Here is a 16,733-nt window from a genome sequence, read left to right as displayed (position 1 = left end):
GTGCTTAAAAGAGAGGAGGTTTGGAGCGCTTGGGGATTTTTGCTGACACTTCTTTCTGGCTTCTTAGGACAGCTGCCTTCTTGACCAGGCCTCCGGTCTCCTTCTTCATCATCCCCAGGGTCCTCCCCGACAGGAGAAGCCAGAACAGCCAAGAATCTTGGGCCAGTGGAAGAGCTGAATCTGCACCAAGTGAGGGTTAGGAAGGGGCTGGGGGTGGGGTGTGCACAGGAAAGGGACTCCAGAAGACCCCCCCTCCCGCGAGGGCACTGAGACAGGACACAGGCACGGCTGCACACGCGCGCGCACACACACACGCACACACACCACCACCTGGCACAGGTGAGGTGTGAGCATCCACCCAGAGAACTGAGAAAGAGAAGGGACCCACCGGAGAGTGGAGAGGAAGGAGCGCCCAGTCCAAAGGAGCCCACGTCCCCCACCCCCGACGTCCAGCTGCGCCCCCCGGGGGTCGGAGGCACTAAACCTTGGGGTCCCGGTGGTGTGAGATTAACCAGGTGAGCGGTGGCACCGGCCGGCTGTCCCGCCCTTCCCGGCCGGGGAGCCTCCGCCTACCTACCCGGCTTCTCTCGGGGCGCTGGACTGGTCCGCGGCTCCGGGTCGGTCTGGGGTTTATGCAACTGGCAGCTGGCTGGGTTTTGGTTCCCGCCCGCCCCCCTGCACCCCCTGTCCCCTCCCCTCCCGGGTCGGGAGCGCTCCCCTTCTTCTCTCCTTTTAGGTAGCTCCACCCCGCCCCGGATCAGGGGAAGGGGAGGGAAAGGGCTCGCGCTGCGGCTGCCAACTCGGCGCGCCCGGCCAGCGCGCGGCGGCCAGCGGGGCGCGTGGAGTCCCCGGACCCCCGCGTTCTCTCCCGCTCGGGTCCCGCACCTCTGCGCGCCACCCCACCGCTGCGTCCACGCCCTCCCCCGCCACCCTTACTCCACTTTTCCCCCCGCTTTTGCAATCACATGGTATTTTAAGAATGCCAGGAAGATGGCGGTAGCGGCGGCGGCGGCGGCGGGGCCGGCGGGCGGCGGCGGCGGCGGCGGCCGGGCGCAGCGGAGCGGGCTGCTGGAAGTTCTGGTGCGGGATCGTTGGCATAAAGTTCTGGTGAACTTGAGCGAGGACGCCCTGGTGCTGAGCTGCGAAGAGGGCGCTGCGGCGTACAACGGGATCGGCACCGCCGCCACCAATGGATCGTTCTTCTGCAGAGGCGCCAGCGGAGCCGGGCACCCGACCCCCGCCGCGGGGAATCTCCCAGCCCCGGATTCGCCCTCCGGGACGGTGCGCACCGCCTTCACCGATCTGCCCGAGCAGGTGCCCGAATCCATCTCCAACCAGAAGCGCGGCGTGAAGGTGCTCAAGCAGGAGCTGGGCGGGCTGGGGATCAGCATCAAGGGGGGCAAAGAGAACAAGATGCCCATCCTCATCAGCAAGATCTTCAAGGGGCTGGCGGCCGACCAGACCCAAGCCCTGTACGTGGGCGATGCCATCCTGTCCGTGAACGGAGCCGACCTGCGCGACGCCACCCACGACGAGGCGGTGCAGGCGCTGAAGCGCGCGGGCAAGGAGGTGCTTCTGGAAGGTAGGTGAGGGGATCGGGACGCAAGGGGAGAGAGAGGGGGGTCCGACCCCTGCTCCTCCCAGGCCCGCCCTCCCGCCACCCTCCCTCACCCCCAGCCACCTGCTGGGGGTCCAGGGCCCCAGAAGGCAGCCCGAGGGTGGAGTTGGACAACTTTTAACTCAACCTGGAGGCAACTTTGTGCCCACTTGAGAACCTTTTAGTTGTTTATCTATTTATTTATTACCAGCTTTGGCTCATGGGGGTAGAGGAAAAAAGACCAGAGACCCGATCCGGCGCGGGTCGGGGAGTGGCAGAGGAGATGCGTGGCGTCCACGCATCCGCCCTGCACGTTGTTAACGCGGGGGCCTGATCGCAGCCAGGCGGCTCGCGTTCGGCTGGGGTGAAATGTCTCCCCCGCTTCAGAAGCCTGGGCAAACCCGGGCGCACGGGTTTGGTTTTGTTTTGTGTGTTTTTTCTCAACCGTGGTCGAGCCAGAGAGAGAAAAGAGAGAGGTGGCAGCGTTTGAATGCTGCACTCCAACCACCCCCTCCCCGCTTCCCCGCGCAGTTTGGAGAGAGAGAGAGTAGAGTTGCGCCCCTGGGAGATGGGTTGCAGGCAGTACTTTAGGCTGGCTCTCCGGAGAGTTTGGCCGGTCAGTCTGGATTCCAGCTTCCCCTGGGGAGAGAGCTGGGGAAGTGGTTTTCTGCTGGTGTTCTCCAGAGCCTCTACCTCTACACCCCGCCCTCCCCAACCTCTTACACACACCGTGGAATGGAATCAACTTTGCATCTGTCAACAGTTTCCCAGCAAGGGAGAAAGGAACCTTACAAACTACCACTTGCCAACCCGACCTTCCCCAGCCTCCTGTATTTAAAATACACACACACACACACACACACACACACACACACACACACACACACACACACACACACACACACACACGCACACACATAAATAGATAGGAAACATCCTTTAGAACCTGTTCTGGAACACGTCAAGCAGGGTAATTAATAATATTTTCTGCCAGGCGCTGGTGGCTCATGCCTATAATCCTAGCTACTCAGGAAGTTGAGATCTGAGGATCCCAGTTCGAAGCCACCCCAGGCAGGAAAATCCCTGAGACTCACATATCCAATTAACTTCCAGAAAACCCGAAGTGGTGCTGTGGTAGAGCGCCAGCCTTCAGGGAAAAGGCTCAGGGACAGCACCCAGGCCTTGAGTTCAAGCCCCAGAACCAACAAAAAGAATAATAATAAAATAAAATAATACTTTTTCTTCTCCCCTAAGATTGGGTTTCTCACTCCCTATCTATCGTTCTCTTTAACCGTCTGCATACACCTTGGTTGCCTCCAATGTCAGAAAATAATTTCACCATGACTACAGATTGAGCTTTGGGGGAGGGGACGGCTATTCAGCTGGGGACCTGCTAGTGCTTAACTACCCAATGACCTGCATGAATGCATGAATACACCCAAAGCTCTTAAAACAGTGTTTCAACTGAGACCTTCTAATATGGTGACTGATGTAAGGCCTGAAGTAAGAACTTGAGCCAATTTCCTGCTCACTGAATTGTGGTGCAGGGTGGTGTGACACTGAGGAAGTGGAGTTGGGAAACCCGCCTGTGACAGCTGATGCAACCTCCTGGGACTTGAAGACTGCCTCCTGGCCGAGCTGGGAATACAAAGGAGCTTTTTTGTTTTGTTTTGTTTTGTTATTTGTCTAGAGGATTTGCAATGTCTTCATATCTAATTGCCCCAACTGGGTTCAGAAAATAGAAGGCTATTTGCTTTAGTTTGATGATTAACAGAAGTAAACTGGAAAAAAAAAAGTTTTCTTGATCAGTGTGTTGGTTTGCATGGTAGGGTCAGGTTGAATGTGGAGCAAGTATAGTTTGGACTATCAACAGCAGGACACCTGCTGGGCTTGTAATGCTTACTGAAATTCTCAGGGGAGGAGGACAAAAACAAGTCACTTAAAAAATTTAGATATTGTCTGGTACTGGGCCTGAATGCTATCCATTAGCCTCTTTGTTCAAGGCTGGCACTCTACCACTTGAGCCAAGGCTCCACGTCTTGCTGTTTAGTGGTTAACTGGAGATAAGAAACTCATGGACTTTCTTAGTGCTCAGGCTGGCTTCAAACTGAGATCCTCAGATCTCAGTCTCCTGACTAGCTAGGATTACAGGCATGAGCCACCAGTAGCTGGCTTATTAAGACACCGCTTTTCTTCCTTTTCTTAGTTTTGATTTAATGAGTAATAATTTGACAAAGGGGTAAAAGAAATTCTTTCACCTCAAAAATGAGGAAGAAAAGATGATTCCTTGGGGTTAAAAAATAGTTCTAGGAAAAAAACAAAGACACAAAGCTCTAAATTAGGACACTTTCTTGAATGCAAGTGAAAAGTGAGTTTTATAAACACCTTTAACCAGGCATTCACAGAGCATGGTGTGATGTCCTGGAGAGGAAAGGAGAACTGAAGAGGTGAATCACTTTAACCACAGTCTATTCCCCCAGATGCAAGTGCAGGCCCTGCTCAGAACAGCCTCTTGTTCTGAGCTCCAGTGTTTTGGGGGCCTTATATGGTCCTTCGTGTGGTGGCACTGGTCATGCACACAGTCAAACATCACAGCTGTCTTTTTTTGAGCTTGGCCTAGTGCCCTGATTCCCAGCTGAAGGGGCATATGGGAACCACCTCGAAGACTCTAAAGAAAAGTACACATATTTCCCCAGGTCCTGAAATGCATTGTTGATCCCAGAATTTGTGCAAAAGAGAGACTTCAGAAATGTGATCTGATTGAACTAGAAGACTAAAGAGTTGTTTTAAAGATGTATTTTTATGGGACATACAATTTTTACTCACTTGTTTAATATGGGGGGGGGGGTGGATATTTGTTGAATATCCTCTTCCTAGGCTTTCTAGACATGTGCCCTCTAGTGGTGACTCTACTACTTCTACTCCAGGCACAACATCCTATAAGGTGAAACTCTGGACATCAACAATTTCAGTAACTACATTCTAGTCCCCATTCTGTCTCAGAATTGCCTTCCTGAGCCACGATGTCATTCTCCAAGATGGAAGATAGTGTCAACCCTCTCGCTTTACTGTTCTACTGAGGCACACTCTGGGAATAAAAGAGATGTGTCAAATACTAGCTGCTAGTATTCCTACAATTTAAATTAAACAAAGATGAAATTGCCCTTTCTACAAGGTAGATTGTTTCCCTTTCCTTTACTGTGGGTTATATTTCTTAATTAATTTTGTGTGCATAGGGCCTGGGTTCCCTATATTTTAAATATGCCGAGATGTCTGACACAATCCTGAACAGGAAACAGTAATTGTGTGGTTTATTTTAAAAAGTAAGGTGGTAGAAGAACCGCACAGGAAGGAGGACTGGAATCTTCAGAACTTAATGTACCAAACATCTGACTATCGAAAAGGAAGCTGCTAGGTTATGTCCCAAAGTTGAACATGTGGCTAGCAAAGAGACTAAACTGAATTTTAAATTTAAATAGTAACACACTGTACCAGTTAAGTCTTAACCAGATAATTACTAAAATTAAGATCAGAAAATTCACACTATGACCTCATTTTTTTTTTGTTTTAAGATAGGGAGAAGGAGCAGAGACTCACATTCTGCCCTGCAGATATTGGGCTTTATAGTTCCAGGGAACATTGTACTAACAGAATATAATGTGACAGAATGTTCCAGAGTTGAGCAGGGGACAGCACAGGGAGAGGGAGAGAATTTATTATTTCATTTTATTATTTTGTGTTTCTTGGTTAAAAAAAAATTGACATGATGCATCAAATCTTTTTTTTGTAGCTGTACTAATAGTAAAATTAATTCCTCCATAATTTTGTGGAGATCAAGGAGTTTAGAATGTTCTGGAAGATTCATGTTGAAGTGGGGAGGTGGAGATACATGGAAGTATCCTTTGTCAAAAAGTTCTCTTAAGGAATTGCAGTAGAAAAAGTGGACACTCAAAGGGGAAAGTAAAGGTCAGTTCTTAACATGAGACTGGTCTATTGGGCTCCTTTGTTGGTTCTGTGCCCGGGAATGTTGGGGTGCCAAGGTCAGCTGGATCTTTATTTTTTACAGTCGTTTTCGCTGGTGGTGAATGTCAGAATGGTGGAGAAGGAAGACAGGGCTGAAGCACAAAAGGAGCATTCAAAGTTTAGAAATCTTTCTTTTTCTTTACGATTTACAGATTCTTACAAAGCCTAGAATGAATCTTAAAACTTGATCTCTTATCTTCTAAGAGTTTTATGACATACAGTATTTCTTTGGACCCTAGGGTTTTGTTTCTTTGTGTTTGTTTTTCCATGTCAAAGCTAGAGCTAGACTAAGACATCTCTAAACTCCAAAAACAATTAATATCCCCTTTGTTATTATGAAGTGAACTTCATAAATAAGATAGTCTCTGATTTAAATTTAAAAATCAGTAGAGTCCCCCAATATTAGTATCAAGAGGATTAAACAAAACTGTTCTCAGTAGGTCAATCTAGGCTATGGGTCATAAGGTTGGCCCTGTGTGCCAGAATCTTTATTTGAAAATTGCCACCAATGAACAGCTGAAATGGGGAAATTGGATGGTATCATCTGAGATAGAGAAAAGCCCCCCACTATGAAGGACTGCTACAGGATACCTCGAGTCCCTGGCTCCCAACACTGAATGGCAATAGAAGGACACCTCCTGTCCCCTACTTGATCCCCAAATGCCTCCACAAATCTTTGAACTGCCACTGGAAAGGGTATTTTTGGCCTTCCATTTTGAGAACTGGGGCCCTCTAATGTTGCTAATTCCACTTGGCCACTGCACAGTTCCTAGCCTTGCTGAAACGCTACGTAGGCAGCAAGGTCTAACACTTTCATAATATGTTATGGCATGCACTGTTCTACACATTTCACATAGATTAACTGGGGTCCTCATGGAAACCCAATACTACTAATATCTTAGGTTTATGGCTCGCTATCTTGCAAAAGATGCACAGAGACTAAGTGCTGAGTTCTAGATTCGATCACAGACCTTATAGCTTTCCATCTTCATGAACAGCCTCAAGAGATGAGGAGATTGGGGATGCTGTACCTCTTGTTTACTGATCTAGAAAGTGAGGTTCCAAAAGATGTAAGGATTTCCCCTAGTTAGGTCTTACTACATTCTTCTTTTGAAAGTACAGGTGATTGAACTCAGGACCCCAAGCTCATCACATGAGTCACACCTGCAGTTAGTCCCATGGTCTTCTATTTTCTTGGCCAGTGTATTCGTTTCCTAATGCTACTGTAACTAGTTACCACAAATAATAATTTAATAATAAGTGTATTATCTTACAGTTTGTTTGTTTGTTGGTTGGTTAATGGGGCCTGAACTCTGGGCCTGGGCATTGTATCTCATCTCTTCAGCTCAAGGCTAGCACTTTACCACTTGAGCCACAGCACCACTTCTGGCTTTTTCTGCTTGTGGAATCAAACCCAGGGTCTCATGCAAGCAAGCACTCTACCACTGAGCCACTTTCTCAGCTCCTATATTACAGTTTTTAAGTCAGAAGCCTGATCTAGATCTCACCGAGCTAAAGGCAAATATGCTACCTTCCTTCTAGAGGTAGGTCCTGGGGAAGAATCTGTCTCTGCTTTTGTAGTATCTTATAGAGACTCCCCATACCAGTTAGTTCCTGGTGGAAAATTAAATCTTCATCTCAATTCACTCCTCTCTCTCTCTCCCTCGCTGTCTCTTGGTCTCTCTATCTCTCTGTGTCTCTCTCTCTCTCCCTCTCTCTCTCTGTTTCTCTGTCTCTGTCTGTCTCTGTCTCTCTGTCTCTGTCTCTGTCTCTGTCTCTGTCTCTGTCTCTGTCTCTGTCTCTCTCTCTCTCTCTCTCTCTCTCTCTCTCTCTGGCATCTTCTTCCATTTCAGGGACTCTTGTGATTTTTCTGATCATCTGCAGGTAATCCAGGATAATGTCCTTATTTTAAGGTCAACTGATTAGCCACCTTAATTCCATCTTCAGCTTTAGTTCCCCTTTGCATGTAAGGTAACTTATTTATAGGACATGGACACTAGGATGTGGGCATTTTGGGGCTGAGACAGTATCCCACCCACCACATTTAGTTTGCTGAAGTTGTAGCAGTGAAGTCCCCAAGTGAGGGGCTTTTGAGAATGTACTGTACCTCGGCAAACAATTACTTTCTTGTGTTGGGGGAGAGTTTCTTACTCACTTACATGCTTACTCACCTAAGGAGAGGTTTGTTGGGTGGCATTGGTGGACGCTACACCACTAGGACTGGTCCCTCAAGAAGAAGCTCTCCAGATGAGCATGGAGTGGACTACCTACAGGCAGAGGAAGGAGGTGATCTCCTCATGAGATGTGTGCGCCTTCGAGAAGGCCGGGACGAGGCTGTTCCTAGACAGGGATATGAACAGCAAAGGCCTCAGGGGAGCCCCACAATAAAGAACTTGGACATCAGCTCAGGGTCGCTAAGAGGGCAGGATGTGACCTCCAGACCTTACTGATGTCGAAAAGTAAAAGAAAAAAATAAAGAAAGAGAACCTTCCAGGGACCAAGTCTTGTGTGGCTTGTTACAACCTTAGCCTCCATACTGAAGGTCAGTGCCGTGCCTCTTGTTGCCCTGGAGCAGAACTGTAGAGTCTTGTTCCTAACGTGAGACTGGCAAGGCGTTGTGAACGCGGTGACCCAGATCCTTCCATCCTTCACTAGCCCTGGTGCACAGCTGTTCACCCTGCATTATTTCCCAAGCAAGGCCCAGGTTTCTAAAGCGCTGACATGATTTTGTCAGCAAGCCAACCCGCTTTGCGGGAGGGGGGGGGCGTTGAACTGGTGTTATTATCCCCTTTAGTTTATGGCAGGGAATTGAAGTGCCAGCCAGTGGGTGACTTCGCTGAAGTTACTTTGTGTACAATGGAGTTTGTAATCAGAGGAGAGCTAACTTCTCCACAGCCTGCTGTGTACTATGCAAACTCTAGACATTGTACAGTGGACCAAAGGAAAACTCGAGTGGACAAAAGAAAATTGAAGAGACAATGGGTGTAAACCTTGACTTCAGGGATCTTAAAGCAATGGAGAGGTAGGGCATTGGAGCTGACTAGCATGTTTGAAATGAGTGATAATAAATGAATACGATTAGCAGTTAGAAAATGAAAAGTGTGAATACTAACCTATGGAAAAGTACCAGGCATGCACAGGCTATTCAAATAGGTCAGAAAGGAAATGATGGAAAGAGTGGCATGGATCAAGATGTATGTTATGCACAATGATTGCTATATTGAATGGAAACTCCTTTGCACAACTACCTGAAGCCCATTAAAACAGAACCTTAAATAGTGAAATGGCAGAAGGATGAATGGAGAAAGGGAAGAAGAAAAGAAGGAAGGAAAAGGGCAGGAGGGGAAGAAGCTTGTGATTCGTTTCCTTTTTATCACTCCAGTGTCCACTCAAGCTCTCAGAGCTGGAGATGCTTGGCATCAGGGAATGGGAATAGTTCTGTGCTCTGTAGAAGTAGAATTAAGATGTGACTTTATAGGCCTGCAAAGCACTTACTTAACACAGACCAATTTTGAACGACAGTTGAAGAGCAGAGCCAGACATGATTTTAAAAGTTATAGGGGAAAAAATGTAATTATCCCTTTTATGTTATATTTATAACTCCTTCCCTCCCTCTCACCCCCGCCCCCCCGCCTGTGGTGCAGAGGCCTACAAGTCTGAATATGTAAGAATGCATTCTACCTGAAGGAGATGAAGACTGTCTGCCTGGAGATTTTAATTGTTTCTTTTTTCAGCTTCTGTACCAGCATGAGGAGTCAGACCATATTCATTCCAAGAAGCTGAGGGGGAATAGGCCTTCCAATCCTGAGTTCTGTGGTGGTGGTTAATGCTCTTCATGTTCAGCAGTGCATTTTAGCGGTCGCCCCATGGAGTAGATATTAAAAATAACTCACTGCACACAGCTCCCTATTTGTGAAAGACATCTCTCTGAAGCCACCAGTGGTCTGGTCTGCTTGGTGAAGAAAATTATTCTCCAGCAGCTACTGGCCTACTAAGCATTCTATTTCAAATGATGCATTTCAAAGCAGTTAACGTTAAAGAAAAGCCAGAAGTTTCTCCTGCACTGATACCAAGTGTTTTATATCCCAAACCTCATTACCCACTTCACTGGCCTTGATCTATAATAATGCTTGCCTTTAGCTCTGGCCTGCAGAGTGCGACTTAAGAGGAAATATACATCACCCACCATGAAATCAAAGTCCTAGCAGACCCATGCAAATGAGATGCAGTCTCAAAGTGGGTTAGTAAAGATGGAAAAGTTTATGATTCAGAGTGGTAGCATGGAAATTCCAGTGAAGTCACAGGCTGAAGCTCAGTATTGCTTTACAAGGCTTGCTTATTCTGCGGTTAGCACATTATCAATGTGCTTAGCACATTGAGAAGTGTGCAAAGATTTGTTTTAAATCATTGCTGAGTTTGACCAATCCAGGTTCTTTGGCACTGATATTCAAACTGACATGGTTTCTTCCTGTCATCAATGTTTCTCTACAATCCAGTGGTTTAGTGGATGGGCCTTGGATTTTCAATGTCTGGGTATAAATATTACTTCCAGTCTCTCTACGTGGGTAATTCTGCATGCATTACTTAACTACAGGTCTCCATCCCTCAATCAGTAAACTAAGTTTCCTCTTCTGGGATTTGTCATGAGGAATAAAATAATAATGTCTGAAAAACAGCACTTTGTGTGGGACTTGGTACAAACTAAATCATTGGTAACTATATAATGTGTCACATTATATCACATTCTTATCCAAGTACTATTTTCAAGTAGGAGGTTCAATCATATAAGTTAAAGGGTTTAATTTCATGCTGGATAAAAATCTCTTATAGGCCCGAGAGACAATTTGGGGTTGGCCATGTTAAGATAGTGTAACAGATTCCCAAGGACATTTCACTGGCTTGGAAGGGGTCTGGGCTACTATCTCATACCATGTAATTTTTACATGACTTTTAATAACATCTGATGTTTTTCATGAACTAGACTGCAGTTCAGGCTGCTGTGGTTTGGGGTGGGCAAATGTGAAACCTGTATTAAAATGCTGATTATGTAGGAACGTGCAAAAAGTTGTTTCGAAAGGAAAAGATAAGCGAAGATAGAACTTGCACAGCAAAACCCAAACTTCTTCAAAGAAAATTAGAGAAATTGGAAGATCTTTTCAGAAATCAAAATGTTTTACTAAAAATGTAATTTCACATAACTGTTTTTCTATAAATGTATTTAAATATGTTTACACTACTACTACTAAGCCAGCATTATGCTTTAGATTTTATTCTATTACTTGGTGTTTTGTTTAATGGAATTTAAGAGGCCCATCCTATTGAAGACATGTCATGTTATTATTTGGAAGGAAGTAAAATTGGTCTACCTGGAGGAATCAAACAGAAAAGCTGCTTAGAATCAGGACACAAAAAGACGTTTGCTTCTGTACCAAAAAAACTTTTAAAAAATAAACTTACCAGTGAGGAGTAGAACACATCACTTGTGAGGCTCGAGTGTGGATGAAGGAAGAAATGGTATGTATGTCCCTCCAGCCTCTAAATGGCTAATCAGTTCTATCAATATTTAAGTTGGAATTTACAGTGTGATTGTAAATGCAAATGTGTTTCAACACATGTGCAGGCAGATAATTAAAATGGTGTCATGTTGAGAGAGCCTGGGATGGATGGGAAGGAGAGTGGTCAGCTCCCACAAGCCACCTGTGACTGGCACACACCAGAATTGTAAGACACATCCTCAGAAATAGAGACAAAAAGATGCAAAAAGGAAGAAGAAGAAGAAGAAGAAGAAGAAGAAGAAGAAGAAGAAGAAGAAGAAGAAGAGGAGGAGGAGGAGGAGGAGGAGGAGGAGGAGGAGGAGGAGGAGGAGGAGGAGGAGGAGGAGGAGGAGGAGGAGGAGGAGGAGGAGGAGGAGGAGGAGGAGGAGGAGGAGGAGGGGGGGGGAGGAGGGGGGAGGAGGAGGGGGAAGAAGAAGAAGAAGAAGAAGAAGAAGAAGAAGAAGAGGAGGAGGAGGAGGAGGAGGAGGAGGAGGAGGAGGAGGAGGAGGAGGAGGAGGAGGAGGAGGAAGGGGAGGAGGAGGGGGAGGAGGAGGGGGAGGGGGAAGTTGTTGCTCAAATTGATTGAACATTGTGTAAATAGGTAACACTAAAATGAAGACAGTTTCTGTAAAGATGTGTGTGTGTGTGTGTGTGTGTGTGTGTGTGTGTGTGTGTGTGTGTGTGTGATTTTGGGGCTTGAATTCAGGGGGTATGGTCCCTGTCTTTGTGCTCTTTTGCTCAAGGCTAGCACTCTACTACTTTGAGTCACAGCTCTACTTCCTGCTTTTTCTGTGATTAATTGGATATAAGAGTTTCACAGACTTTCCTGCCTGGGTAGCCTTTGAACCACCATCCTCCCCCTCCTAAGCAGCTAGAATTACAGGCATGAGTCACCAGCACCTAGCTCTGTATAGATTTCTAAGGTGAACCAAAACCAATACTGGGATAAAATGGAATTCATGTCCTTTAGAAATTAAATAGCTCATCTGTGCACTTGTGGCTCATGCCTGCAATCATGGCTACACCAAAGGATGAGGATTGTGATATGAAGCCAGCCCAGGATAGAACAAGTCTGTGAGACTCTATCTCCAATTAGCCAGTAAAATTCTGGGCTGGCAACATGGCTCAAGTAGTAGAGCTCCAGCTAAGCAATCAAGCTGAGTTAAAATTCCACTGCCAAAAAAATAGAACAATTTAGAGGGATGACAGACATAGAGTAATAAGTTTATTTGTATAAATTACAAAAAGATTTCATAAAATAATAGAAATGCTATCATAGAACATATGAGGAAAGAAGATATCTGAGATATCTGAGACTGAAAAGAATGCTTCTCATGAAAGAGGTGACTTCATATCCCAGAGTTCCATAATTAAAATGAGATATAAAATATCTGTAATTATTTGGCTATTTGGAGCCATGCATTTCAACTACTTTCATCTGAAACATTCTTTCATCTACAGTGAAAATCAAGGTTAATGATTTTTCTTTTCTGTTGCAGTACTTTTTTTGTATTTCCCTCTGTTCTCTATTTTCAGAATTTTTCTAAATTGAAGTAATTCAGCAGTGGTACCTCTGTAGACACTATGTTAAAAACGGGCTATATAACTTGTGGGCAGAGATGGGAGGAGAAAACCGGGAGAGATGGAAGGAAGGAATGACTTTGCCCCCAAAAGATATATACTCATTACCTGCCTTAGGCAATGGTCACCCTTCTGTATATCACCTTAACAATAACAATAAGAAATTTAAAAGAATAACCCAAGCAAAAAAAAAAAAGAATATCAACTTAAATGTCATCCATTTTCTTCCCTTTTCCACACCCTCTCTTGCCAGAATATTAGGAGCTTTCCAACATTTCTCTGAATGAAAGACTTAGACTAGAAATATATAAGAATAGTAATTTGAGGAGGGTATAATATGTCATATATTATCAGCATGAACAAACGTCAGAGAGTTTCTATTTGAAAACAAGTTGAGCATAGTGGTTCGTGCCTATAATTCCAGCTGCCTGGGAGGTGGAGGTAGGAAGATCTCTGTTGGAATTCAGCCCAGGAAAAGTTAGTGTGAGAGCCCATCTGAAAAATAAACTAAGGGCAAAAGAACTGGTGGCATGGCTCAGGAGATAGCAAGCTCTTACCTAGTGAGTGTGAGGCTGTGAGTTCAATTAGTACTGCAAAAGAAAAACAAACCTACGCTATGTATCAGTCTTAGGCTTTGTTGGCATTGTCAGCCTATGTTTACCAAATTACAATCATACAATATTATTTCTCTCACCCTGTGTATAAGCATTTTCCCCAGGCTTTCCCCTGGCTTTCTCTTGTTCTAGGTATACTGTCAATTTCACTCTACTCCTTTACTTGTCCACATATATTCCACAGTAGTTTCCTGAGAAAGATATTTGGGAGGTACATGTCAGAAAATTCCTTTAATCGACTCTCTGACTGGATTGATAATTAGGGTATGGTATTCTGAAATAGCCATTGTTTTCCTCCAGCAGTTTCCAAAGTTGCTAGCAATCAATCAGTTGCTTTTAACGGATGACCACTTGTTTGATTTCTGGAAAGATTTATTAACTCACTTTTCACCCTTGATATTCTAAGTTGTATTAGTGATTTACTCTGATGCTGGCCTGTGCTAATCAACTTGCTAAGTATTTGCTGGGTTGTAGCTAAAGCCACACACGGAGAAATGCTCAAGAGTACACAGGCCGTCTCAGTGAACTTGCAGGTGCAGCAAGGGATATTTTAAACATCTGAGGAAAGCAGAGCCATTTCTGTCAGACAGAAATCAGACCACTAACTTGAGTTTCCAGCATTCGTTTGCTATATCCATTCTGTGATATGATAGCTTGACAAAATTGGGTTTTCAGTGGTAGCTATGATTTTTCAAAACATCGTGATTTTTTTAAAAACCATATGATTTTTAAAAATCATGTGAAAATTAATAGTGAACAGGAAATGTGGTTGGTAAGGTTCGATATAATTTCAAGATTGGTGCTTAAACCTTGTGCTCAACAGATGCTGCTTTTAGAAAAAGTTTGCAACTAGCTCCTCACTTTCTTTTGTAGAGTGGGTGGGTTTTAGGGTATTGTAAAAAAGTAACTCAGGCACTAGGGGTACTGTTTACCAAGAAAGCTGGGATCATTGCTCTGAAGATTCCTACACTCAGTTCTGGAGAACTTTCTCTGTTATTTCTGTTACAGTTTCTCTCTTTCATTTGTCCCGTGTGTGTGGAAATATTTTTCATTGGATGTTGGGCCCTTTGTATTGACTCACAGTTAAATTAACTTTGGTTGTTATCCTATTCTTATTGGTTATTTTTTTCCAGCTGTTTTTTTTAGTGTTGTTCTTTTTATGTTCCTGGAGAATTACTGTATTTCTGGTATTGATTTTTATTTTTCATCTCATCGGTCATCTATATCTCTCAGTTCCAAAACTATTTTCTTGCTCATGATTGCTCCCTTTTAATATACTATCCACTTGTTGTTTTGTTGATGCAATATTGCTGCTTGTCTCTCTGAGCATGTTGGTGATAGTTTTTGGAAGACTATTCTCTGCACTCATTTATTTGTCTCTAAGTACTTTTCTCTTGTCTTCGTTTTGAGTGCATGTTGCCTGTTGGATGATTTCTGTTCTGAGATTGCTTCCATCTTTGTGTGTCCCCAGTGTGAGAATCCAAGATGAGGATATAAGTGCAGAAGTTTATTTGAGATATAGTCCCAGGAAACAGTAACACTGCACTTGGGGACCTGAGACCATGAAAGGAATGAATCACAGATGGCTCACGGAGAGTGTCTCAATGCTCTGGAGCTCAGCCCATCTGTGCTGAAGGCATGCTGAGGAGGTGAGGGAAAGCTTCTTTGCCAACTCTCTATCTTTCCCCTGAGGGATACTTTAGAGCCATTAGCGTGCTCTCTCTCTCTCTCTCTCTCTCTCTCTCTCTCTCTCTCTCTCTCTCTCTCTCTCTCTCTCTCTCTCTCTCTCTCTCTCTCTCTCTCTCTCTCTCTCTCTCTCTCTCTCTTTCTCCTTTAGGCTAGCATCTCTGAGGGTCATGTGTTCTCACAACACAGAGATGCCTTCAGGCAGAGAACTGCAGGCATTCCCAACCTGCAGCCTGGTGCATGTAGAACTGAATACAGAAGAGGCGATGTATTTGCTTTAGCCTTCATCAAAATCACGGTTCCTAATCTAAGAGTTCACAGGAAAGTATGGGAAAGGATGAATTTATTGCACACTGCTCTAAACACATTTTTATTCCCAAAGTTTTGTAACAAGCTCCTTTTAGGGAAAGGTATAGTTAGTGTGTTTGTATTATTCTTGTACATATGTTTAGATGGGTGTAGGTACAGGTGGCTACAATATTGTCTGTAAGGCCACCAGTTCCAACACTTTTTGTTTTTAGTGCCAGTTCTGGGACTTGAACTTTGGGCCTGGGCACCGACTCTGAGTTTTTGTGCCCAAGTCTAGCACTCTAGAATTGAGCCACAGCTCCACTCCTGGCTTCTTTGCTGGTTAATTCAAGAAAAGTCTCACAGACTAGGCTAGCTTCGAACCACAATCCTTGGATCTCAGCCCCCTGAGTAGTTAGGATTGCAGGCACATGCCACTGGCTTTTCCATTAAGCTTTTGAATTTCTTTGGACATGTGGCCAGCAGAGAATCTTTCAAGTCCAGTTGGTTGCAGCTCCTATGAATCGGTTATAAAGAAGGTGGGTTAACAGAGCTGAGAATACTGTGTTCCTCACTTCTCTGCAGCACTAGTGGCATTTTGGACCACCTCACCATTGGTTGGTTGGCTGTTGCTTTGTACCACTGGACACTTAGTAGCATCCTGGCTTCTAACTGACAGTGTCATCCTTTCCATAGTTATAATAACACAAAAGTCTCCAGGCATTTCCAAATGTTTTCTGAAGAGCAAGGGAACCCAAATTGAAAAACACTAAACCTCATGACTGGATCCGTCCCTAAGAGATTTAGATTTTAATTAGTCTGGGGTTTATCCTGGCATTGGAAAGTTTAAAAGTTCCCCAGTGCAGTCTGAATACTGAAAACTACTAGCCCAAACTATCTGCTTATTAGCTGTCAAGCAATAAAGGAGTCCATGTACAAGAGACCTGATGGATGATGGTAGCTATTTTAAGCTATCTGTTGTCATATGGGCAAGATCATCTTTCTCATATTCTTAAAGTCTCTGGCTTCTGTGGGTTAACTTCATTTTATTTGTATTTGAAGCACACCAAGACATTACTTTATATGCACCTCTGCTTTGCTAGTACCATTCCAAGGGAACTACTCAGTGACAGAATGCTCATCAAAAGCTAGATTTGGAATGGAGTGAACAAACCAGCTTTGTAACATGGCACAGCTGACCTACTGTCCAGGTCTCTACTTTTATATTGATGCCTTGGGAACAGCAAATTAAAAGTATTGATACTGAACCTAGCACAGCATCTAACATGTAGAGTTCTAGGTGTGTTGGCTGTTACAACAATCTATTAGTCTTCTTCCATTGGACTGTCTGTTCTTTAGAAAAAAGGTCTAAAACTTCAGTGGTCAATGGAATAGACCCATTGGTAATTG

General features: G+C 44.6%; 1 protein-coding gene across 2 annotated transcripts in view; it reads left to right on the top strand.

The window, feature by feature from the left end:
- Positions 1–777: 777 nt before the first annotated feature.
- The window catches only part of Sntb1 (syntrophin beta 1), a 227,115-nt gene continuing 211,159 nt past the window's right edge, over positions 778–16,733 (top strand). The window contains exon 1 of one of the 2 annotated variants that reach the window (XM_069991333.1): positions 778–1,582. In XM_069991333.1, coding sequence (XP_069847434.1) covers positions 991–1,582 — 592 coding nt within the window. In that variant the 5' untranslated portion in view covers positions 778–990. The remainder of the gene's footprint in view (positions 1,583–16,733) is intronic. The other variant, XM_069991332.1, reaches the window with a different exon arrangement.

This window comes from Dipodomys merriami, unplaced genomic scaffold (assembly GCF_024711535.1).
Source record: "Dipodomys merriami isolate MVZ:Mamm:240054 unplaced genomic scaffold, mDipMer1.0.p SCAF_4, whole genome shotgun sequence".
Lineage (NCBI taxonomy): Eukaryota > Metazoa > Chordata > Mammalia > Rodentia > Heteromyidae > Dipodomys > Dipodomys merriami.
The sequence above is the reverse complement of the archived record's forward strand: the minus strand, read 5'-3'. Positions and strand labels throughout refer to the sequence as shown.